The sequence below is a fragment of the Dama dama genome, chromosome 2 (genome assembly GCF_033118175.1).
Source record: "Dama dama isolate Ldn47 chromosome 2, ASM3311817v1, whole genome shotgun sequence".
Lineage (NCBI taxonomy): Eukaryota > Metazoa > Chordata > Mammalia > Artiodactyla > Cervidae > Dama > Dama dama.
This window is the reverse complement of record NC_083682.1, coordinates 14805625-14831141: the sequence shown is the minus strand read 5'-3', so window position 1 is coordinate 14831141 and position 25517 is coordinate 14805625. Positions and strand designations below refer to the sequence as shown.

Genomic DNA, 25517 nt, shown 5'->3' with positions numbered 1-25517 from the left:
CCCTTCCTCAGTGAGGCCAAAGTCCCAGGTTCTGGAGTGGACATCACTTCTTTGGTTCTTTTCCAATCTGTAGGCTGCCCTGCTTGGCCATCAGGGCATCTGGAATTTGATGACCTGCTGGTAAGGGATCAAGGCCCTTTCAATTTCGCTGTCAAATAAAAAGTGAATGTTCCAGACCACTTCTGTGCAGCCCCCTGCTGACTGTATATTTGAAGCCAGTTAAGAGCTGAAGAATTGTTTAGGGTTCAGCCAGGAGCCAATGACTTAACGAGTCTAGAAGTTTGTGATTAACCTTGGAGAACAGAAAATGTACACTGACCCTTTCAAGGGGCCTGAGTAGTGTTTACAACGGTGACCGCCACTGAAACTGCCTCTGCACCTGCACTGTCTTCTTCTGCCCTGGGCGCCCCTGAGACGGCCAAGGCAGGCAGCTATCCCCACTACACAGAGCAGAAACATGAGGCTCCCGAGCTGTGCGCTGGGGAATTCCTCCACATCAGCCCTTTCCCTCTTTAAGCTCCAGACAGGGCAGAAAGCACCGCTCTCTGTGACAGGGCCCAGGGTGCTCCCTTGCTTTGGGAAGGAAGAGGACTGCACGCTCAGCGATGGCTGGCCAGAGGGGGCCGGCGTTGGCCTGGGGCCCAGGTCCCACCCTGTCTTGACCTTCACTGAGGTCCGGTGTCACTCCGCCCTTCTCCCCTTGCTGGTCTGTAGCTTTGTGAAGCCCCGAAGCCGCTCCCCCGCCCCGCTGACCTTCTGACCGTTTCCACACAGCTGTCTGCTCCCAGGAGGCGCTGACGGGGCCGTGCCGGGCTGTGATGCCCCGCTGGTACTTCGACCTCTCCAAGGGGAAGTGCGTGCGCTTTATATATGGCGGCTGCGGCGGCAACAGGAACAATTTTGAGTCTGAGGATTATTGTATGGCTGTGTGTAAAGCGATGAGTAAGTCCCGTCCGGCGTGCTGTCCCCCGGCGTCCTCGTGGCCGCGTCTGTGTGGTGCTGCCCGCCCACTCGGTGTCACTGTCGGTCGTCTGCCCTCCTCTCTGTGCTTCCTAGATCTAGATCTGCTTTCCTGTCGGCAGCTGTCAGCTCAGTTTTCTATGTCCTGTGCTCGCCGTGGGCCTGGTGGTGGTGGTGGTGGTGATGATGGAGGTGATGGCGGAGGGCTGGTGCGCCCTCCGTGCCCGAGGGGCGAGCCCGGGGCCGGCCCTGTCTCATCTGGAGCCCCTGTGTCGGTTGGGAAGGAGGCCCTGCCCTCTGCTGTCAGACGCTGCAGGGCATGAAGGGCACTCGGACAGGCTGTGAGCTCTGCACATGCTCGCTCAGGGGGACGCCTGCTCTCCAAGGAGGTGACCGTAAGGACACTTTGGGCTGCCGAGAACATTGGAACATCTTTATGCACTCCAGGGAGCCCGCTCTGCAGACAAGCGGTGGTGACTATTTCCCCAGTATTCTGGGGGGGGCCCCTGGGTCTCACAGAGCTTTAGGAAGCATGGGGGTTTTGGTTGGTTTTCTTCGGTCACAAAGGAAATTCCACGTTCGGTGGAGTCTGGTTCACTCAGACGTCAATAGGGTGCTTTTCTTCGTAGTTAGCCCTTTTCCTGTTGAAGATCCTCGTCTGGAGCAGTTCTGACCCGTGTGCAGGGAAACCCTCTGGCTGACAGACCCTCCTGCCTTCTGATTCTCAGGCTCATTGCCGGTCCTCGTCATTTGCTCTGAAGATTTTTGGCTCTAGCATCTGATGGCTTTTCATTCAAAGGTTTCCTTCAGGCCCTTTTGTTCCCTCTTAATATGGTATGGTATACTGTTAGTGCTTCCACCGTAGCTGCTACTCTCTGGAGGTTTTATTTGAAATGAAAAGATGGGGGGGGGAAGAGCCCTTAGGGAACATTGGTGGCAGAAATTTTTTCATTCGGGAGAGACGGAGCTAGACATTACAGTGATTCTTCCTGCTTTGTTAAACTCCTTAAACTAAGGGGCGAGAAAGCGTTGTTTGTGGCGGAAACCTGAGGAATCGGGGTCATTAAAGATCATGTTGAACGTGAGGCACAGTCTTTACCCAAAGGATCAAATGTTGATGGGGTGGTAAGAGACACCAGGCGATGGCAGGTGGTCAGAGCAGGAACGGTTTTGAAGTCTGCAGAGCTGGAGTCCCCTGTTACTGTGGAAGGAGAAGCAGTGTGTCCGGGCACCTGTGGGGCCCCTGACTGGAGTGTTTGGAACCTGGCAGCATCACTGTCCCTTGAAAGGGACCAGCGCCTGAGAGTGTGCCAGCTTCCTGGGCCGTTCGCTTGCACACAGAGGGCATATGGTTCTGGGTCCGAGTCCATCATCTGCAGAACCAGATCTCCAGGTCTGCTGCTCCTGTGCCCTTTCATTCCAGGGAGGAGGCAGCTTGCGCTTATCTTTATCCGGCCCAGTGATATGAACCAAAGGCTCTGTCTCCAGCACGTAAGCCTTTAAGCTGCGGGCCTACATCACTGAGCAACATGCTTGTTGGCATGGATGGACTTCAGTGCTTTGAAACACTCCTGAGTGTCATGGGGAACATGGTTTCTGAAGCAATCTATATAGATTCTGACTTAGTTACAGTCTGCAAATTGGCTGTTGAGACCTTATTTAAACTTAATGTAGGAACCAAATATTCTTGACAAGACTTTGAGCCATAGCTTTTAGGTTTAAAACTCAGTAGGAGGGTGAGTGGGAGACATCCAGACAGAAGGACGTGGGGTGGCTGGCTGGCTTGTGCTCACGCCCATCAATTTGCCAGTTGCGCTTACGTTGTATTAAAGTTACGCAGTTCTGGAAATTGGGTGAGTGTGTCTCCGAATTGAAATTTGTTGAATTTGGCTTTGGCTGTCCACATGGCTCTCGAGTGTGACCGACAGAACAAGTTGTGTGAGCAGGCTGCCTGACATTCCTCCCTGCCCTGGGAAATCCCCACTGAGTTGGGGTGTTCAGCATCTCCACCGGTATTTCTTAAGAGGCTAAGTAAGTAAACCTGTCGTCTTAACCTCCTGGATGCGGATAAGCTCCTTTGTGCAGACACTCACCTGCCCGGGGCCACCAGGAACTTGGACTAGGCATGCGGAGTGTTTGTTCTAATGGGCTGTTCTCTGGGTGGTGGCCGGGTGAGGCCCTCGAGCGTCATGGACGGAAAAGCCCGGAGTGTCTTCAGTTTGACGGCGAGTCCTTGTCAGACGTGTTGTCTCTGCTGTGGGGCTGGGCTGAGGGTCCTCCCGTGGGACTGAAAACTAAGCAGAGGCAGCTGGGGCGTTTGGACTTCCTCTGCCCAGTCTGTGTGCAACGAATGTACAGTTGAATCAGTGGCCCAGCGTGAATTGTGACCTAAAAATAGCTGGAGAAAAGGCACCCTGAGCCCTGCAGCGCCTTTGCACGTCTGCCGTCAGCCCCGTCTCTGGTCAGAGGCACTCAGTAACCAGAAGGGTAGGTCGGGTAGGTGGTTTTAGGTTTTAAGGTTTCAAGAACTGAGGCAGGGTAAGAAGTGTTCCCTTCTCTGCCCCTGAAGTCCCGAGTAGGAACCTTGCTGGTTCTGAAGGTACCGGGGGTGCAGATGGGCCTGGCGGCTGGATTTGGGGTAAAGAAGACAGGGCGGAGTCCCGCCAGACGGGCGTGCCACCACCTGGAGGGACTCACACCAGTCCCTCCAGCAGGCCCAGCGGGGCTTCGTCCCCAAGCACCGTGCAGCTTCAGCACTGGGCCGGGCCCCGGAGAGAACCCTCCGGTCGTTCTGTTGCAGTTCCCCCAACTCCTCTGCCCACCAATGACGTCGACGTGTATTTCGAGACGTCTGCAGACGACAATGAGCACGCACGCTTCCAGAAGGCCAAGGAGCAGCTGGAGATCCGCCACCGCAACCGGATGGACAGGGTAAGCCTTGGTCCCTTCCCTTGGTGGCGTCAGGGCTTCGTAGTTCAAGCAAAGGGACACCACCTCCTCAGGTGAGGCGTGTGAGCGTGAGCGGCGCTGGCCCCTGGACGGGATCAGTGCCCGCCCCTCCCGAAGCTACGTGATGGAGGTCACCCCTCGAGGGCTCTACTGCTCCACTCTGCCGGGGGCACTTCCTGTCAACATTACGTTCTGCTTGTTTTTTTTAAGTTTTTTATTTTTGAAGAAAGGAATTCTATATCAATATTGTAAGTAGAAAGCTAGTATCATTTATCATTAGAGCAGGGTAACCATACTAACATATATTAGATGAAAGCAGTGTTAGAACATTCCGGCTAGATACTGTTGCCTGCTGAAGGTCTGAGTCTCTGGGTTTCTTTTCCTTAAAGGAGTTGCGTCAGAACAACAGGAGCCCCACGGGAGTGCAGCTTTCTCCTAGACTCACTCAGAAGGGTTGAAAGAAAATTGACAAGGGACGATTTTGCCAGGTCTGGGTAGCAGCCTCACGTCACCTGTGCTGGCTCGTATGCTGGGAGAAATCTGCTACTGTTCTGAGAAGCGGGTGTTAGCCCTCCTCCCCTTTCTTGTGAGGAGCCTGAGGCACAGAGTCTGGCAAATAACACACCCGAGGTTATGGACAAGGCAGCCGTGAAATGGGGCTCCCCCTGGGGGGCACTGACGCCAGCGTCTTCTGAGGCAGCCGACCTGGGACAGACCTTGAGCTCGTGGGCGCGTAGGCCGCGCACTCTTTGTGCGTCTTCCCACATCATGTTCAGGGCCCCGCAGTATTTTTAGGAAATGGGACTGCTGATCCAGTGATTATCTGGTCATAGTGGCTTTGACCTTTGTTCCAGGTGAAGAAGGAATGGGAAGAGGCTGAACTTCAAGCGAAGAACCTCCCCAAAGCAGAGAGGCAGACTCTCATTCAGGTGAGACATGTCCTCCAGGGAGGGGCCCCAGGCAGACCCTTCAGGATATGGTCAGAGCCAGACTCCCCACAAGGTGGACGTTGACACCCCCTTTTAGTTGAAAGCTCATGTCACAGGGAGGTTTTCGCTGGCCTGCTTTGTCTTCCCTCCCAGTGGTGTTCTCTGGAGTTGCTCACCTGCCGTGGAGGGAAACCAAAACCCAGGGTAGAGCGCACACACCTTTCGTGCCCAGAAGTAACCTCTGCTCAGCTGTGTTTGTTCTCCTCTCCTGGCAAGTCCTCGGGCATCGTCCTTCTTAGGCTGTGCCTTGCTCACTGCAGTAGTGAATGCTTTTTTTTTTTTTTTTTTTCCCTTGGCAGACTTAATTAAAGTCAAAGGCAGAAAATAGAGCTCTCTGATACCAGTTCATCTCTAACTTTGGATGTAAGAATGTAATCTTAGAACCTCAGCAGCTGCCTTCCCCTTGACTAGAGGAGGGCGTTGACAGGAATTGACAGGACTGTTTTGGGACTCATGAAACTGGTTGCTGTTTAGGTCAGCTTGTGTTTATGTTTAGCCAAAATCTCTGCTCGTGATGTTGAATCACCTTTGCGTTGTCACCAGTAACCTAGAAAACCCACGAGTGTCCCTTTATGCATAGCCAGTGCCTCTTTGTGGGGGGTCTCAGCTCCCCAGCTCCCCAGCCTTAAGTTCTGTCTGCAGACCTGGCCTGGCGCCTGCAGGGAGCCTACCCTTCACCACGTGGCATGAATGGTTAGCATCGCCTGCCCTGGGGCTGGACTGTGGGTCACAGCCTGTCCCCTGTTGGTCTGTGGTTTGGGGGTGCCTTGTTACAGTGTGGGAAAGACAGCCTTCCATTTCTCGCAGCGCATGTGGAGAGGCCAGGCCTGGGCTCGGCGTGCTGGGATTTCTGTCCCTAAAGGTGCTGAGGAACCTGCATGACACCCAGATTTATGTGCTCTGGTTAGATGGAGAAGTACAGTCAGCCCTTGAACACAGGGTCCCCCCACACCTAGATGTTTTCAGTGGTAGACATCACAGCAACGCTCCCTCCATGGTTGGGTGAATCTGTAGATGCAGGACTGCACATAGGGAGGGCCGACTGTAAGTTAGTTACACAGGCTCTTTGACCAAGGAGGATTGGTGCCTTCAACCCCTGCGATGTTCAAGGTCACCTCTAAGAACCCTCAGACCCAACCCCTGCTCCCCCGCGTCTGTGCCTCTTGCAGGGGCACTGGGCACAGAGGCAGAATGGGGTCCGCCCCCGTGTGCATGCACGCCCACTGGCACATGCATCCCACGTGGTTCCTTCTTTCTCTCCTTCAGCACTTCCAGGCCATGGTGAAGGCGCTGGAGAAGGAGGCAGCCAGCGAGAAGCAGCAGCTGGTGGAGACGCACCTGGCGCGTGTGGAGGCCATGCTCAACGACCGCCGCCGGGTGGCGCTGGAGAACTACCTGGCGGCCCTGCAGTCCGACCCTCCGCGGGTGAGCACGCCCAGCCCTGAAGCCCAGGGTGGCCTGTGTGGGACCCGTGTGGGCCCACTTCCTGCTTGGGGCCGCCGGCGGTGCAGACACAGCTTCCCCTGGAAAAGCAGAACCTCGGGGTGCTAGTTGGTAGTTCTCCAATTTTTGCATTTTTATAGTAGCCTTAGTTCCAAAGAATAAAAACATGCCTTCCATGGATGAAGACTTTTGAACCAATTCTATTTTAAGTCAGACGATGAGGAAGTTTATATCACAGCTCTTTTCTGCAAGTGCTGTTTGACTTGATCCCTCAGCTCTGACTTGCCTTGCTCTGGGGGGACAGGGTGTTTGTCTGTATCCTCCTTAAGCAAGTGAGGTCTTTCCTGAGTGACACGGGGATAGCCTGGCTTGTATTTGCAGCATCAGATGCTGAACTCAGGAAACAGCATAGATTGGGCTAGAAGAGGAAGTCGGCTAGAGGTTCTGGGAAATACTGTCTGTAGAGGAGCCTCTGTGACTGTGGAACTTATTAGCTTTTGGTACCTTACTTAGAAAGGTAGCTTCTTACTACCTGGTAACTGAAAGCTTTTACAAGTACAGGTTTCATTCCTGTGCCTTGCTGGGGCTGACATTCTCAGTGAGTTCTCAAAGCTTCATTTTCCTGCCTGTCTTCAGTTCTGTAGTCTCTGGACGTGAAAACCCCCGTTCTGTCTTGCAGCCCCATCGCATCCTGCAGGCCTTGCGGCGCTACGTCCGCGCTGAGAACAAAGACCGCCTCCACACGCTGCGTCACTACCAGCACGTGCTGGCCGTCGACCCCGAGAAGGCGGCCCAGATGAGGTCCCAGGTAGGGCAGACGGCGGGGAGACCTCTCTGGCCCGCGCAGCTTGTAATTAGTCCTCGGAGAAGGACCTTTTATTTCGAGAGACAGTAGGTACAAGAGCTGGGTTTTGCTAAAGGTACTAATTTAAATATATGTTTCCCATACTTTTTAATATTAAGTATGTTCTATTTAAATTGTTTCTGGAAGTTTAGAAATGGATAGTTGTATTGATGAGATAAGTCAGTTTCTTTCAGTTTATTACTGGTTAAGGGTACCACCAGAATTAACATTTAAAATCTCTTTCTAGGCAAATATTGAGTTGTCCAGAAAGTTCATTTGGGTTTTTCCATAAGATGGTACGAAAACCTGAACGAATATTTTGGCCGACTCTATATCAAGCACATCTTAAAAACTGGACTCTCTTGTTCAGTTCCGTTGTTTAGATGCTGTTAGCTCCCTCATCTTGTCCCCTCCTGTATCCCACCAATCTCTGCACTTGTCTGTAGGTTGAAAGCAGGTTGTTTCTGGACCTGCTTTCTCATTCTGGTTTTGTCTTTATATGAACTTGAGTTTTACTCTTGTGTTCATAGAAATGAACTTGCCTACAAGACCGCTAGCTTCCTTTAAAACAGTTTGCCTGTTAGTTTTCCTAGAGGACCTTGAAATGATATAAGTGGTCTTACTCTACCACTTTCTGTATTCTAAATCTAGTGCTCTGCAGGCTATGGGGACTTGGCGTGCACAGGCTGGGGACCTGTCCCTCCCGCCTCCTGTTGCTTGTGTGGTGTGACTGTGGGGGAACTTCCCAGAGGCACTGGGTGGTTCCCCTCCAGCCCCGTTCGCTGCCTGGTTCTGCTCCAGTATCTGACCGCACACTTGAATCCTTGTGTGCCCTTGAGCAGCTCACGGTTGTGCGGCATTACTTACGTGAGCTGTAAAGATAGAGAAGAATTGTCCTTTAACGTACGAGCCCACCCTGGCCGCTGAGTGTTCAGCCAGTGAAAGAAATCAGGCTCCTAAAGAGTGGGAAGGATTTGGGGACCTGGGGCCTCTGTTGGGCCTGGAGCTGAGCCTTTGTTTGAAGGTGGACGGTGTAGGAGAGAAGGAGGAAAGGCCAGCAGACTTCGGGCAGCTTCCAGGAAGCTCAGGTGGGGAAAGCTTGCATCCTGACAGAGGTTAGAATTTTTCAGGTCTACTTTTTTTTTTAGTTTAATCACATTTCTTTCTTTCTTTTTTTCTTTTTAAAGAAAATTAGACTAGTGGGTAGTATTTTACAGAGAAACACCCTGTTTCGTGTGGTTAGAGTAGAAGGACAGATGAGACCTCGGTCAGTGTGGTCAATAAACCTTCAAGCCAGGAGGCAGGTACCACAAGAGTGAGGGCCCAGGGAGGCGGAGCATCTTCTTAGGGCATCTCTGCTGTGTGATGTTTACCGTCTGCTCAAAGCCCTTAATTCTGGGGCAGCTCAGCCCCCAGATTACACTAGCCTTTTGCCTGTTCCCTGTCGTGTTATGTAAACTAGAAAACCCTGAACACGCTGAGCCTCTTAGATCATGTGCACTTTGTTTTGAGGTGTGGGTGATGGGCTGCCGCCCCCTCACTCTGCAGTTCCCTGGAGTCCTCCGAAAAGCCTAGTGCCCAGTGTCCCGGCCTGCGATCGGTCTTGTCCTCGTGGAAACCATCCTCTGACTGAGACAGTGTCACCACTGCTGAGACCAGACCCGGCAGCTGATGGTTCCCTTCCATTTGCATTTTTTCTTTAAGGCACTCAACTCTGGTGCTTTCCCATCAATTTACTTGATTGAAAGAATGGCAAGTGTAAAATTAAATTGCTTTCATCCTTGCTTTTAAAGGTCAGAGAGACATCAATCTACAATAAAAGCCTCTTTCCATTTAACTTGTTTTCATTTTGACCCTTCACGTTAATGGCTTCAAGCCCACATAATTAATCCATTTGGCTCAGAGCGCCCTCTTGAGGAACAGCTTGGTGGCTGCAGGTGTAACTGGTGGGAATAGCCTTCTTGAGGACCTTGTGTGGTCTATGGCCACCTGCCTCACACTCACTGTGTCATGGGGATGGAGGTAGCCCAAATCTTATTTCCACCATAGTGAAGTAGCTGAGTCGAGTCCAACTCTTTACAACCCCAAGAACTGTAGCCTACCAAGCTCCTCTGTCCATGAGATTTTCCAGGTAAGAGTACTGGAGTGGGCTGCCATTTCCTTCTCCAATTCCACCATGAAAAGCTCTGAAATTCAGGGACCACTTTAATGACTTGTTTTTCCTCTTTTTTTTGGATGAACTACTTTGGAAGTTTTGCATTCAGAAAAGAAATGAGCATGGAAGACATGGTAGATATGTCTTTCTTATCACCCATTAAATCAGGTTTGTTTATACCTCAGAGTGAAGTTTTGGAGGCTTAATTAGTTAAAGTGAAAGTCACTTAGTCATGTCTGAAAGTCACTTAGTCATGTCTGACTCTTTGTGACTCCATGGACTCCAGCCTACCAGGCTTCTCTGTCCATGGGATTTCACAGGCAAGACTACTGGAGTGGGTTGCCATTTCCGACTCCAGGGGGATTTTCCTGACCCAGAGAGCGAACCTGTCTCTTGCATGGCAGGCGGATTCTTTACCACCTGAGCCAGCAGGAAAGCCCCGTTTAGTTAAACAGGAATCACCTGTTCTCTTGCTCACAGTCATCATCAATTCAAGCAGCTGCTTCACTAAGCAAAATCCACGAATGGTCCCACCCCCCAAATCTACTTTTTAACCAGTGATTTCATTCTTTCGTTACTTCATCTAGTCTGGCCGGTGGTGAAAACTGACCAACTGGTTTCCTCTTTCACTCAGAAAAACCTTCCTGAGTGTCTGACTGTGCAAATCAGGGTTCTTAATTCTTTTTTTTTTTTGACAATACAGTCGGGTAATGACATTTTTTAAAGTTTTTGAAAGTTTCCCTTAACTTGGAGCACCACATTCACGTGGATGAATCCTTAAGTCACTGAGAGTCAGTACCACGCGTTCTTGCACCGCAGAGATCAGTGAATATGGGGGAGGGGGTCCTACCGCCCCTCTGACCAGCTGCTTTGCTGGAGAACAGAGGCCTCTGTAGAGCGTGTGGGTGTCCGGCAGGCCCGGCTATTCCGGTGACACAGTCTCTCCCCCACCTCGTGCTCGCAGGTGATGACGCATCTCCATGTGATTGAAGAACGGCGGAACCAGAGTCTCTCCCTGCTCTACAAAGTCCCGTATGTGGCCCACGAGATCCAAGAGGAAATCGGTGGGTGCCAGCTCTGGGCGTCAAGGTCAGACCGTGCCAGATTAGAGAAAGGAGGCTGGGCGTTAGTGCGCACAGGCCCACGTGGTCAAGTCCTGGGCTGGCAGCCACAGAGCCCTGAGTTTCACTGACCTTGACTCTTCTTACCGGAAGAGAAATCTAGGGTGTGAAATTGCAAGGAACTGGGCGTGGGTCCTCTTACCCTCCCCTCTGTAATTGCTGGTATATTTCAAGGCACCTGTTTACACCATTCTCACTTCCTCTCCCTCTTCTGGTCTTTCCCTTCATTTATTCAACAAACGTTTGTCGTGTCTACTGTGTGTCACAGAGTGGGGCGTGCACCGGTAGACAGACCTCTGGGAGCTCACATTGTAGGAGGCGAGAAGAGACAGGAAGATGAGTGTCTGTGGGGGTTGTGTCCTGTGCTGGAGGTGGAAGGGTGGGCCAGGGAGGTGCCTGGTGGTCAGGCTGCCTTGGGGCAGGGACGGGTGGAGTGAGGGGGGGTGGTCGAGTGATGAGGAGGAACCCTCCCTGCAGAGACCCCCAGCAAGAAAACATCAAGCACAGGCAGTGATGACTGCAGAGCCTGAAGTTGAGTGAGAGATTTTAGCAAAATCAAGGAGTTTGGACTTTATTCTGGGATAACAGAAAGCCGCTCAAGGGTTTTAAACTAGCGAGTGACTCTATCTGGATTATGCTTTTTTTAAAAAATGTGAATTTTTAAAACATTACTAGGTTGCTGTGTCAAGGGTTGATGAAAATTGGAAGTCACCAGAAAGCAGTTGTAAGAATCCAAGGCAGACGGGCTGGCTGAGTACCCTGAGACAGGAATGGAGGAGCTGGAGGGGTGGGTGGTCGTGAGGGTGCCTTTCAGAGGAAGGGTGAACAGGATGTGCTGATAGGGTGGGTGGGGCAGGGGGTGAGGGGAAGAAAAGCACCGGATATGCCCTGATTCTCGTGAGCAGCTGAGTGAGTGGTGGGGCCAAATAGTGCCGAGGTACAGCGTGGTTTGCACTTGTTAAAATGGAAACTGCCGTCGGACAGTAAGTGGTCGGCTATCAGGTGGATGAGCCAGAGCTCGGGGCTGTAGATGCAAGACACAGCTGTGGGGTTTGTGATCCATGGATGGTATTTACCACTGTGTCATTGGAGGAAACCACTTCATCCGAGTGAGTTGCTAGAGGAGAGAGGGGTGATCAGGAAGGAGCCCGGGGGTTCCCATTGCTGGGGTTCTGCAGTCGACAGAGTCAGAGGTGCACCCTCAGGTGAAAGGAACAGGCTGTGGCCTGAATTGTGAACTGGTGAGACTCCCCTTTAAGCAGAGCTCGCATCCGACCAGATTAGTCCTGTTCAGGCTGTCCCGTGCCAGGAAACAATATCCTTCTGAAAACATGGCTTCTGGGCGTCTGTCTTTGTCAGATGAACTGCTTCAAGAACAGCGAGCCGACATGGACCAGTTCAGCTCCTCCTTCTCAGAAACCCCCGTGGACGTGCGGGTGAGCTCTGAGGAGAGCGACGAGATCCCGCCGTTCCACCCCCTCCATCCCTTCCCATCCCTGCCTGAGAATGAAGGTGCGTGTGCAGAACAGGCCAGCCCGGCAGTGGGACCAAGGGCAGGGAGGGAAACGGTTAGAAAATGGAAATCAGATGGAGGGAGTGGTGGGAGTGTCAGGGGGCTGTGTTCCCTATACGGCTTGGGCGGCAGGCCAGGGGATGGGGTCCACCAAGCATCTTCCAATTGGGGTGCCTTCAGAACCTTGGAAGTTTGTCCAGGTCCCCCAGCTGCCTCCAGTGTGTGAGGCCTAGGTGTGGAGGCCCACTTTGCAGCTTAAATAGCACTTTGGTGTCCTCAGCTGTCCTTGCCTTTGCCTCACGGTCCTGGGAAGTAGGCGATGGGAGGCTCCCTGCTGCTTCCCGGGTCTGCAGTGGGCTCTCAGAGCCGTGCGTCTGTACCAGAAATAAACAGGCTGCCGATCCCAGGCCCTGAGGCCAGGGTGTGCAGTCAGCTTCCATTTATTTGTCTGCTGCTGTCGCGGCTGATGACGGTGATGATAAAAACAGTAGCCACCGCTGTCAGGACCTCCACACACTCCAGCCTCTGTATGTGGATGCTCTCCTGTATATTGTCTTCCCCAAAATAACGCTCTCAGGAAGGGACTAGAAGTGTTCCTGTTGGGGGATCCAGGGTTTAAAGAGGGTCAGTGTCTGTGTAGGGTCACATAGCTCATAGGTGGGGAGGAAGGACTGGAGCCTGAGTTGTGGTCCTGAGTCCTGGGCCCAGATCCAGTGATGCCACCACGGAGGCCCAAGAAAGAAGGCATCCATTTCGGCCTCCAGACCCCAACACAAGTGTCTTCTAAACGAACTGTCTCAGAGGTGCCGACTCAGAACAGCTGAGCCTCTGATAGTACAAGAGAATCCGAGGAAGGAGCTGGACAAAGAGGGGCCACCTCACTCCCCAGCCGTGCCCTCACAGACCCCCACCCACGGGGCTGCAAAGGTCCCTGCTTCATAGCTTGTTACTGGCGGGGTCATCTTAGACATTTGTGAACTAGGACCTTGTCTCCTTGGAAAGCCACGACCAGGACTAACATGTGTTTCTGTTACTTTCTCAGAAAGATAACTTGGGGCTAAGCTAAATGATGTAGAAATCTCACAGGAGCCCCCCCACCCCCCCTGAAAGACCCAAGACCACCTGCCTTCTTCCCCTCCACTCCAGTCTTTTGCTGTAGCTCTCACGATGCTGTTTGCTTATGGGGAAGCGCAGGCCCCTTTTGTAAGGAAGCATGCTTTTTGTTTATGTTACAGAGAAGGTCTAAGGTAGGAATTTTGAAAGAAGGCATTTTTTTTTTCCTTAATCTCCTCTTGTGCTGTTTTGTTTTTGTTGCTTTCCTTTCTGCTAGACTCTCAGCCGGAGTTGTACCACCCAATGAAGAAAGGTTGGTTTGTCATAGATGTTCCCTCTAAGGCCTTCATCCCCTGCATTTGCCCAGAAGTTTCATGCTCTGCTTCATCCCATCACTAACTTCTTCCACCTCATTCCTTCAGATGTGGCTGTGAGGGGAGCCGGCGCAGCCAGACCTCCGGCACCTGAATACCAAGCAACCAAAGTAGATTCTTCATAAACCCTTTTAATCTGGGTGGACTTTAAAAGTATATCCAGTTTAAACGGGTTAGTTGCCAATTGCTGGCAGAAGTTAAAAACACACTTGTGGTCAGGTGGAGAGTCATTTTATTTTACCGCTCTTTTCTGCCACTCCCACTTGCATCTTTTGCCTTTCTTCTTAGCTGTCCCTTGCTATTTGTCCATGCCCAGGTGTCTGTTTCCAGCTGTCTCATGTCCCCTGAGATGTAGCATCCCTTAGGACATAGTAGAAGCTGATGGATGAAACAGGTTGAGACAAGTGAACTTCTGATGTAATAAGTGTCCAGTTTTCAGACAGAGTTAACTGCGTGTGGGCACAGGCTGCATGCTTGCAACCTTGATCTCGTGTAACCCACTGCACACACTGGAGGTAGGAGTCTTAACTTTCTTTTCTAGATTAGGCAGTTGAAGAAGCCTCAACATCCATAAGTTAAGTCATGAGCTTAAGAAGTAGAGGAGCCAGAATTTGAACCTGGCTTCCTCAAGTCTTCTGAGTCCATGGTGCTTCTATTTCATGGAATGCAGTGTGGCTGCAGCATTTCCGGGTGGGTGGGTGGCCCAGCCTCCAGAGTCTCTGTCAACAAGGACACACAGACTGCTGTGTGCTATGCCCTGGCTGAAGGATTGGAGGTGGTGTGTGTGTTGATTTTCAGAATACAAGGGTGTGTGAGCTTGGTTTTATTCCCTTGGATGTTCCTCTCCGTCACTGGAGGACAGTCTTCTGAGCTGCGCATGTGTTTAGATGAAGACAAATTTTCTAAAAGTCTAACTGGCTTTCATCTTTATGCTTCAGCTGTTATTCACTGGAATAGTTTAAATGCTAACTTTTGGTCTCTTAACATCCCCTGATTATTCATTCTATCTGACCAAAGTGGTTTTGGTCGCCATTTAAGAAACACAAGGGTTGTACCACCAAAGATGTGTTAGGACAGTCTGTGCACTGTCAGTAGGGCTTTAAGTCCATTGGTTCGGTGCCACGTTTTTCAAATAGGATCCTGCCCTTAGGACCTTTGAAATTCTGATGAGAGAGAGAGGGACGAGAGGAGCTGTTCGAATTGATCTGGCTTGGTCATGAGCATCAGTGCGCTGAAATACAACCTTACTATTTCACTAACGTTCTGAGGCTACAGAAGCCAGTCCTGCTTTAACTCGCCCTTGAATCAAGTTGAGACTCTGTTAAAATGAAAGCTTTGGGGGGAAATTTGCCTGGTTTCTGGCTGCATTCTAATGAGTGAAATGTCATCTAGCCGGGGGTTCAAAAACTGCAGTGTAGTGACTGGAAGCTCTGGGTCCAGCCCAAGTCTGGCTGTGAGCTGGAGAGCTTTCTGTGGCTGGGCCTCTGGCAGCCCATGGAGAGCAGAGCTTTGTAGATACCCATATCGGCATCTGACTCACCTGCCATGGTCGCCTTAGAATGCCAAGTGTGTTGCCAGGTTGATCTATTTGTAAAAAGCTCAGGTCACAGGCATCTATATAGCACTGTGTTTGTTATTATTAACCAGACACTCAAAAGAGAGCTAGAAGTCACATGCTTTAGAGCTAAAACTAGAGGATTGCACCTCACTCTTCCTCTCGCTGTCGTTTGGAGTGCCACGCGCAGGTGACGCTGGCTTAGGCGATGTCTGACCTTGACAAGAGGACAGTTGACGTTCTTGCTCTGTTTATGGAGAGGTGCCGTCCAGCCTGGTGTTAGAATTCTCCCTGTGTAGGGAATGCCTCCTTCCTGTTCAGGGTGTGATGGTCTGATCCAGGCCCAGGAGGGTTACAGCATAGTGAGAGACAGAACAAGACCAGTCATCACACACAGTGACTTTTAAGTACCATGACCTGGGAATGTCTCCCCAAAAGATCTGCAGCTTGAAGGACAGATGGGCAGGTACAAGGGGAGGGAGGGTGTTTCAGCAGAAGGATGGTGCTTGAGGTGGGCGTGCAGGGGTGACAGTTCTTCCATTTGGAGCCCCGATGGCAAAGGAGCAAGGGGGGTAGTAGGTGCTTGATGATATCACAGAGGGGTCAAGGGTTTTTTGATGCTGGAAGGCCTTTGGACCCAGTTTCTATTTGTAGTTCAAAGCGCGTTCTCTCCTGAAAGCTTACACAGTGAGCACCACATCCTCTTCCTGTCACATGACACCCATCGGTCCTGTGTCCCTCATCCCTGTGGAGCATAGCGCATCCTCCAGGCTGGGAGCAAGCAGCACATCGAGAGCTGGGGGTGGGGGCATGCGCTGGGGGCTCCCTGACCCTCAGGAGGGAGTCTGCCGCTTCCGTGAGGCGGACGTGACGTCAGCCCACCTCGGGAGACAGCTGCGCTCTCTGCACACAGGATCCGCACTGGGAGAGCAGGACGGAGGACTGATCGGGGCCGAGGAGAAAGTGATCAACAGCAAGAAGAAAGTGGATGAAAACATGGTGAGCCTCTTCTCCCTGCTCCATGTCCGAGTTAACTCTGAGAACGACCAGATGCTCCCCTGTGGACCTCCACGTGTCTGAGCCCATAGAGAAGCACAGGGCGGACTCCCACTGCCCCCGCAGTTGTGCTCTGTTCTTCAGCATCTGAGTGTGAGACGGAGCAATTCTTTCAGCAGTAGCTCATCTCTTGCTCTACAGTGGAAAATAATATTTGCAACTAAGGGTATGAACAAATGTGAGAGGCTGTTTCTTAAAAGACCAACTGCTATACAGTAATTTTGCACCCACACCTGCTCCTTTGTTAAGGGGTTTGGTGATTGGACCTAGGTGAACATGGCAGAACTGATGGGTTACTGGGTGTCCATCCAGTGTCTGTTTCCCTCCATCAAATGGTATGTGGAGCAGCAAAGAAGTAGTTATCTATATGCCAAACTCCCCCTCCCGCTCAGCTGGTGACATTTTCCCACCGTTTCAGGTCATTGATGAGACCCTGGACGTGAAGGAGATGATTTTCAATGCTGAGAGAGTCGGAGGCCTCGAGGAAGAACCGGTATGTGTTTTCCTCCAAAACCTGATGGCAGGTCTCAGGTCAGCCTTGGCTGTTTCCTCTCCCACCCTCTCAGTACAGGGGAAGACGGAGCAGCGCCTGCTATTTTAAGTTATCAAGGTCCCTCATCCCCCATTTTCCTGTACTTTCAGATAAGAAAGATTAGCATCCCCATGAAGGGAAAGGAAGGGCTTCCCTGATAGCTCAGTTGGTAAAGAAGTCACCTGCAATGCAGGAGACCCCAGTTTGATTCCTAGGTTAGGAAGATCTGCTGGAGAAGGGATAGGCTACCCACTCCAATATTCTTGGGCTTCTCTTGTTGCTCAGATGGTAAAGAATCAGCCTGCAAGGCAGGACACCTGGGTTTGTCCCTGGAGGGAAAGGGTGGGGGCCCTCCCCACCTGGATGGTTACTTGGGCAGCAGGGTCCTGGGCCCCTGCAGGCTTGTCGTCTCTCACGCCCTGTGGCTTGTCTGTCGTGTTGCTGCAGGAGTCTGTAGGGCCGCTGCGGGAGGACTTCAGCCTGAGCAGCAGCGCCCTCATCGGCCTGCTGGTCATCGCGGTGGCCATCGCCACCATCATCGTCATCAGCCTCGTGATGCTGAGGAGGAGGCAGTACGGCAGCATCAGCCATGGCATCGTGGAGGTGAGCCATCGGCGAGCTGGACAGGACCCGAGCATCAGCTTAATCACTGTTATTGCTCCCGTCTTGGCAGTCAGCCCCCAGTGAATTAAGCTGATCCAGACACAAGGGCTGTCACCAACATTTAACATTAATTTGGGCTTTGACTGTGAACGTGAGGAAGTCGTAAGAGCATTTTATGCTGAGAAAATGGTTTTCTCAAATTGTTTCCTTAGTGTTTGCCTTTTTTTTCCAGGTGTATTAGATGTTTGAGAATGAAGGACTGCTAATACTGGTTTTTTAAACTTTTTTCATATCTATTTATTATTAGTTTGCTTCTTTTGACTTGTTTTCTAAGGAGCAAACCAGGTAGGTATAGGACAGATCAGGTAACAGTGGCTGTGTGAGTGAACCGAGTCTTAAAAATATGAAAGAGGAATAACACTCTTATTTTTCAATAGGGGAAAAAAAGCAGCAGGAAATTCAGAAAGAGCCAGACCAGATTGTTTTCTGACCCATCTTTTGCTCATTTGTATTGAGAACTGTTTACTTAGCACTAGTTTTCAGTGGGTGCTGGGAAGGCCCACGGTGTCTTGATTCCAGAAAATGAATATGGTAAGGAATAGACTGCGCTTGGGAAAATTAGCCCGAATGCACTTAGTTATCTGGTTTCATCTCCTGCTGGACACTGATCGGGTGGTAGGATCCCAGAGCTGGAGGAGACCTGAGGTCATCTGGTCTTGCTGCTGGCGTGGCTCGCCCTCGCCCAGGCCGCCCCTTGTAGACACAGCAGAGCAGAGACCTGCTGTAGATTCAGCTCACCGTTCCCTCCAACGTGGACTCAAGGTTTCAGGAGGCTGGCCTCTCTGACCCTCTTTTCGTTTATTATTGGGTTTTTTTTTTTTTTTTTTTTTTTATAAAAAGTTTTAAATGTACAAAATGTTCCAGGACAATACTTTATCCTACCTAGAGGTGTAGCAGCTGCTACGGCAGGAAATGCGGATGTCTGCACAGGAATGGAACCTAAGGGTCATCACTGCCTCAGACACAAGGAACAGCTTACTATTTGCCAGATTCCTTAATTCCACCTGTGGCCAGGGGTCCTTTCGCCATGACCTTCCCTTTTAGCTCTTCAAGTGTCTTCTGCTGCTCCTTCTGTTTATGCTCGAATGCCTTACCTTCCTCGTCCATCTCCTTGGCTGGCTTCTTGGGCCACTTTAGGGGCTTCTTGCCACCTTTGCAGCCCAATGTGGTGCCTCCTGCCCCTTCCCAGACCCTGCCACTGGAAGTGGAGCTCTCCATCCCAGCTCCTGTGCCTGTACCTCCCCCATTGTCCTTTTTTATTTCTTTGGCTTCTTCAGATCTTAGTTGCAGCACCTGGTCTTCACTGCGGCGTGCGGGATCTGTCTTTGCAACACGAGAGCTCTTGTTGGGGCACGAGGGCTCAGTAGTTGCATCGTGTGGGCGTCGTTGCTCTCCGGCATGTGGGATCTTAATTCCCCAACCAAGGATCAAACCTGTATCCCCCGCATTGCAAGGCAGATTCTTAACCACTGGACCACCAGGGAAGCCCCCTGACCCTCTTTTTTTTCTTCTCCTCCTGGGTCCTCAACGCCTGCTCTTGTCTGGTCCATCCCCGTGATCCCCGGGGATCACACAATTCATGTCTTCTCACGCCTTGGCATGTTCTCCTACGTTCACACAGTGACCGCTATCTTTGTTCCTCCAGGTCGACCCGATGCTCACCCCAGAAGAGCGTCACCTGAGCAAGATGCAGAACCATGGCTACGAAAACCCAACGTACAAATACCTGGAGCAGATGCAGATTTAAGCAGGGGAAGCGCAGCGCCAGTGGAGGGAGGTTGGGCGGGCAGCAGACGTCCAGAGGTCTGGATGGACGATGGACCGACAGTGACTTCCAGAGGAGTTCCTCGACACTCAGATCTCCTGGAGCATTAAGACTATAAAGTACTACTGTAGAGTCACAATTTCCATTCTTTTAAATGGGCGAAAAAATGTTAATATAACAATATATGATATATAAACCTTAAATGAACAAATGATCTATTGCAGATATTTGACTGATGTAGTTTTCTTTTTTTAAATTAATCAGGAATCTCACTTCTGTTGTATCGTCTCACACATGCTCTCTATTGAAATGGAAAATGTTGATTGTCAATGATAGACTGAACATGCTACATGCAGGCCGTTTGTTCCAGCTGCACTGTGTAAACCAACTCTTTAAGGCTCACTGTCCTGGTTTTTATTTAAAAAAAAAAAAAGAAGAGGCAGTATTCCATTAAATGGGCTTTCAGAAAGTTGCTGAGAAGCCGAATCAGGAGCCGTAATTATTGGTCCTTAAAGTACATCACCATCCCCTCTCAAAATTCCTTTGAAGGACCCTTTCTCGGAGGTCTGGTGCTCCCACCGCTGGGTACCAGGGTGTCTTCACACAAGTCCTGTCACCAGAGAGGCGCTCAGAGCAAGCATTTGTGCTTCAGCATCTCTCCGCAAGCCTGTGTGTGCAGAGCAGGCCCACTGCTGCGCTCCTTCTCAATCCAGTTCTTCCACAGAAATTAGCCTGTCGTTGGTACCTGACGTCCTTCCTCTGTCTGCCGTTGACTCACCATAGCTTCTGACCACGCACGTCCTTCCCAAGTGATGTCTAGATGTGCTGTTTTCCTCTCTGGGTAATTCCCGGCCCCCCTCCCCCGCCAAGGCACTGGTCCGCATCATCCACTGGGAGGAGACGGCAGAAGAGATGGCCAGCGGCCCGGGGAGGACCGGGGAGGTTTGCTCTTCTGTGGAAGGTGGAGGTTCCAAGCTGTACACGAAATGACCTGTAGACCCCATGGAAGCTCCAAAAGTTTCGTTTTGTTCACATGAGTCTCTGTGATGCTTGTGTAGTTGATGTTGCTGCTCACAGCTGCTTCTTTTCCTTTTTTTTTTTTTTTTGATTCAGAAGGTTCTGGTAACCTGTGGTGTATCTTTTTTTTTCTATTTCCCTGTGATGTTTTTTTTCTTCTTCCTCCCCTTTACCCATCCATGTCTCTTCCCACTATGCACAGATAAACTTCACCTACAAACTCCTTAATCTGATCTGTGGAGAATGTACAGAGTTTAAACACATCAATAAATACTTTAACTTCCACCAGGACTCCGTGTGTCATTGGCCTGGCGTTACTCATGGTGACGGCTTCAACCCTCCACCCCGGAGGGTGGGTGGCTTCCTTTTCTGGAGGGTCACTGACCACTCGGCGGAGGCAGGAATTGGTCCAACGGGCTGGACTCCTGGGCTTGAATTGAATTTTTCACCTAAAAAATTAAAAAAGAGGAAGAGTTCCTTCAACCTCAAAGCTTGTGACTTTTTTGATCTCAGAGAAGTAATCTTTCATTATTTCTGTAATGATTTCTTCCACTGTATTTTATGTTTTTTAAAACTGTAACTGGTTAAACCTCCTCTGATTGCTTCTTTTTCTTTATAGTCTGTAATCTGGGTGATTCCTTTGCCTATTGTTACCTTTCTAGTGAGTTTTGTAATTATGTTTTTAAATTCCATGAGAGCTGCTTACTTTATTGCTCTCTACGTCTCCCTCCCTCCCTTGCTGCACTACATGTGGGATGTTTGATCCCTGGTGACATGTGGGATCTTAGTCTCCCTGTCAGGGATCGAACCTGTGCCCCCTGCAGTGTCTCAACCCCTGGACTGCTTGGGAATGCCCTGCTGGCTTTATCTTAATATTTCTTATAACATTTCTTCTTTTTATGAGGACAAATCCATCTGAGTTTGTGCAGTAGGATTTTTAAAGTATTCTTCCTTCTCTCACTTGCCTGTTTCCTTTATTATTATTATTTTTGTTTTTTTCTTAATTTTTACAACATCGTGTCGGATTTGGCCATACTACAGTGCGAATCAGCTGGTAATTATACACATGCCCCCGCCCTCATGAGCCTTCCTCCCTTTCTCCCATCCCACCCCTCTAGATCATCGCAGAGCAGCAGGCTGGGTTCCTGTGTTATGTAGCAACTTCCCACCACCTGTCTTGTTTTACACAGGATAGTGTACTTTGATGGTACTTTCTTCATTCGTCCCACTGACTCACTCCCCCACTGTGTCCACAAGTCCATCCTCTACACCTGTATCTCCATTTCTTCCCTGCAAAAGGTTATTAATACCATTTATCTAGATTCCATACATATGCGTTAATATACTGTATTTATCAGACTGACTTCGCCCTGTAACAGGCTCGAGACTCATCCACCTCACTAGAACTAAGACTCAAATTTGTTCTGTTCTTTACATCTGAGTAATACTTCATTGTACATATGTACCCCAACCTCTTTATCAATTAGTCAGTGGACATCTAGGTTGCTTTCTTGTCCTGGCTATTGTAAACAGTGCTGCAATGAGTGTTGGGATATGTGTCTTTTAAAATTGTGGTTTTCTCAGGGTGTGTGCCCAGTAGTGGGGTTTCTGGGTCATATGGTAGATTTATTCCCAGTGTTTTAAGGGATCTCATACTCTTCTCCATATACCTATTTCCTTTTGAGCTCTTGACTTCCTTTGAAAATGAAAGTGTTAGTTGCTCAGTCACGTCCAACTCTTTGTGGCTCCATGGACCAGAGCCCACCAGACCATGGAATTCTCCAGGCAAGAATACTGGAGTGGGTTGCCATTCCCTTCTTCAGGGGATCTTCCTGACCCTGGCATGGAACCCAGGTCTCCTGTATTGCAGGTGGATTCTTTACCATCTGAATTCCTATAAATGTGTAGTGATCATTCATTTGATCAAATGTAAGAATAAACTACATGATTAGCTAAAAGAAGTAAATCAGAAAATGAATGAAGGGTTTGGTGCAGTAAAATACAATTGTTTATTAACATGAGACTTTTCTTCTTGATCCTGGCAACGGTGAGTAGAGCTTGGGGCTGAATTTCTAAGAAAGGTTTGCAGCCTTCATTTCTGAGTTTCTTAAATAACCTGCCACTAGCAGGCACTGTTTTCTCATTGAAGGAGGTTTGTTTACTCAACACCTGCTTTCAGTGTATTGTGCCTGGGGGTGATTTTCACTGTGATGGAAGTCTTTCAAACTTCCGCCTGCTCGTGAGTAAATTCAGGGGCTGATCTCAGCAGTCCTCACCCTAGTAGAGTGTGATGCAGCTTTACTTAACATGGTGCTGTCAAGATCCCACTGCATGTCCGTGTGTGTATCCATGTACATGTGTGCACATACATGGTGTATGCATTTTCTTTAGATACTGGAATAGGGGGTGTGTGTTTTATGAGCCTCTGGCCAGGAAATGCCTTGGGACAAACCAGTTGAGCAGGCTGGTTCTTTGTTGCCATCAGCAGGTCCCCATGTGCCTCTCCCTCCTGCATCGACCTCATAACTGCTGCCAGGAAGTTGGGGAAATAGAAACTTCATTTCTTTGAAGCCAGTGTCTCTGAATTCCAAAGGGTGTCTTCACTTGGCCATCTGCAATACAAGCTAGGATGTGTGGGTCTGCATTCATTAGGATTCCCTCCCAAATCTAACAGACCTGCTTCGCTTGGGTCAGTGCCTGCCATCTGCCGGCTGCTTTGAATGCGTTGCCTCATTTTATTGTCTGGACTTCACAGGGGGCTATTGTCTTACAGAGGTGAGAAATGACACCTCCTGCCCAGGGGATGTTGGTCCTGGGAAACTGGGGGCCGGAGTCACCCCACACAAGGCGCCTGTCAGCCAGGGCTCGTCCAGCTCGCCAGCTCTTAGCACCAGTGTCCATCACCCACGCCCCTATTGACAGTGGGTCTCAGAGACGCGGGGTGCGGGGCGCTGGTGAAACAGCAGACCCCGAGGGGGTCCGTGCAGAGGGAGCTGAAGGTGGATCTGAATGTCCTGGCAACGAGGCTCCTGTGTCCTCCTCACCCTGGAATGATGGAGAACTCTAGATGTGTAGAAGCTCTGTGGAGATTTAAGTTTTTTAATTTTGAAAGGAAATGTGGACTTCCCTGGTGGTCCAGTGCTCCCAATGCTGGGGTCTGGGTTCAATCCCAGGTCAAGGAACCAGATCCCACCTGCTGCGAATAAGACCTGGTGCAGCCAAATAAGTAAGTAAATTAAAAAAAAAAAAAAAAGGAAGCGTAGGCAAGGCAGCAAGCCTCACCTAAGCCAGCTCCACTCTGCTCCCTGGCGGCACCTTCCCCCACGCCGTCCTGGGAGAAACTCACTCCACTCCCGGTTTCTGCAGGTGACTCAGCCTTGCCTCTGGGGAGCAGCCCCGCCCCCTCCTGGAAGGCCTCCGGCGCCCGCAGCGCCTGCGGACTTTGGCGTGAGGTCCTCCTACCTCCCGCGACTGCTCACAGTGACAATCGGAACCTGGCAGTCAGGTCTGAGCCAGCCCAGGTGTCCCACTAACCTCTGGTTTCAGTTGCTGTGACGCTGATTGCTCTGATTTAAGAGAGAGGTTGGGGCGTGATGAGTTGCTCATATTTGGGGAGGCCCCAGGGTCCCCTCCAAAGGAACATATGGCCTTACATGACTGTTAGAAATGGACACTTGAGAGTAGAGAGAAGGAACCAGAAAGCCCCGTGGCTTCCCCGTCCCACCCTCATTTCACAGCTGACACATGGCCATCAGTTCACATGCTCCTGCACAGAGCCAAAGTCTGTGGGGTACGCAGTAATTTTCTGGGACAAACGGTGAAGTGGTCCTTGTAAAACAAGGCCAGCTGGCACTGTGCCCTCTTAGCTGCAGTGAACAAGGGGAAATGGTGTCTCTCCTGCCCTCTGTGGGCACTGGGTCCAGCAGGCCTTTACAAACACAGCTGTGCCTTCCTGAGGGGCGTGGTCCAGGTATCCAGAGGAGGGGACAGGACTTGACCAAACAGAAAACATTTTTCTAGAATCCTTGAAATGGATGGAGCAAGGCTTCTTGATCAATCTCCAGAAGGTCTCAGCCCATTTAACCCAGGTCTGCTGAACTGAAGGCAGTGGCTCTTTCTTTACAGCAGCAATCTCCATCAATAAAACCTTTTTGTAATGGTATTTCTATTTTTACTTTTTTGAGGAATGTCCATACAGTATTCCATAGTGGTTGCACCACCACTATTTACATTCCCACCAACAGTACACAAAGGTTTCTTGTTCTTGAAAATCCTTACCAGCACTCCAAAACCTTTTAAATATGTGTCTTAGATAGTCATTTAAAAAGTATATATATACACTTATAAATGGAAATTTGGGAAGCATAAAAAAGATGAAATTTCCCCCCCAAATTTTATTTACTAAAGGAACAAAGCCTTTCAGGTCTAGTGAAATGTTACTCGTTGCAGTGGAAGCAAAGTGATTGTTTTCATTCTTCCTCTAACTAAAGTCCATAGATGATTCACATTTCTTTAGTTTTTACCCAGTGTCCTTTCTCTGTCCCAGGATATCACATTTTTAGGTGTGTCTTGTTAGGGAAGTCAAAATGGAGGAAGTCTTATTCAGGCTTCAGAAGCAGAGCAGGCCTCTGATTTTGCTTCTGACTCTGCTCAGATTCTGTACCTGCTCACCTGCAAGCACAGCAATCAGGCAGCACTTTAGATAAGAAAGGGAGTGGGTCTTGGAATTCTTGAGCCCCTGGAGGTCTCGCCAATCCCCTGAGGTCTAAGAATTCTTGTGATTCACAAAAATTGTGAAACAGCTTTGTAAAGTTGCATTTTTTTTATGCCATCTGATGATGATATCAGTTTTTGGCCTGGGATTATAGGCAGGAGCCCCCAAAACTGCAATTTGAAGTCTCGCCGAAAGGTGGATTCACTGCCCAGGGGGCTTTCCCAAATGGGACTCCAGGTTGCTGTTACCAAGGGACCTACCAGTGCTCCTTAATTCTGGATTTTGGTCAGCCCAATTTGGTGATATGTGTGCTATTACTTTTGTCTATTGTTTCTTTTCTTTTAATGACTAGGGATCTTCCCGACCCAGGGATCGAACCCGGGTCTCCCACATTGTAGACAGACGTTTTACTGTCTGAGCCAACAGGGAAGTCCATTGAAATTAGGTCAAATAATCTTCCATAAAAAATTTTTTATATGTGCAACAAGTGGTTTGATTTATTAACGAATCCTTCGAACCTAAAACAAAAGTAAAACTTTTGGGAAAACATGTCTCTTTAAGCTCCTTTTGACTATAGAGATTTTCTCACACTTTCCTCTTTTTTGATGGCTTTGAGGAGTACAGGTCAGGCATACTGTGGGATGCTCTTCTACCAGGATTGGCTGCACTTTTTTTTAATCATGATAAGACCCTACGGTTGTGTGTTACTGGGGAGGAAGACCACAGCCAAATGCCATGCTCATCACAGCATGTCAACGGTATGAGCTGTCTGCATGATTTCCACTATCTTGGCCTTAATAACACCTGTAGGTGC

At 50.0% G+C, this 25517-nt stretch overlaps 1 protein-coding gene across 4 annotated transcripts in view; it reads left to right on the top strand.

Annotated features, from left to right (window-relative positions):
• The window catches only part of APLP2 (amyloid beta precursor like protein 2), a 61553-nt gene extending 41279 nt beyond the window's left edge, over positions 1 to 20274 (top strand). Inside the window, exons 7-18 of one of the 4 annotated variants that reach the window (XM_061166597.1) lie at positions 775 to 942; positions 3761 to 3891; positions 4764 to 4838; positions 6165 to 6323; positions 7021 to 7149; positions 10305 to 10404; positions 11821 to 11973; positions 13305 to 13340; positions 15870 to 15955; positions 16431 to 16505; positions 16992 to 17147; positions 18853 to 20274. In XM_061166597.1, the coding sequence (XP_061022580.1) occupies positions 775 to 942; positions 3761 to 3891; positions 4764 to 4838; positions 6165 to 6323; positions 7021 to 7149; positions 10305 to 10404; positions 11821 to 11973; positions 13305 to 13340; positions 15870 to 15955; positions 16431 to 16505; positions 16992 to 17147; positions 18853 to 18954 (1370 nt within the window). In that variant the 3' untranslated portion in view covers positions 18955 to 20274. The remainder of the gene's footprint in view (positions 1 to 774; positions 943 to 3760; positions 3892 to 4763; positions 4839 to 6164; positions 6324 to 7020; positions 7150 to 10304; positions 10405 to 11820; positions 11974 to 13304; positions 13341 to 15869; positions 15956 to 16430; positions 16506 to 16991; positions 17148 to 18852) is intronic. The other 3 variants (XM_061166599.1, XM_061166598.1, XM_061166600.1) reach the window with 3 other exon arrangements.
• The last annotated feature ends 5243 nt before the right edge of the window (positions 20275 to 25517 follow it).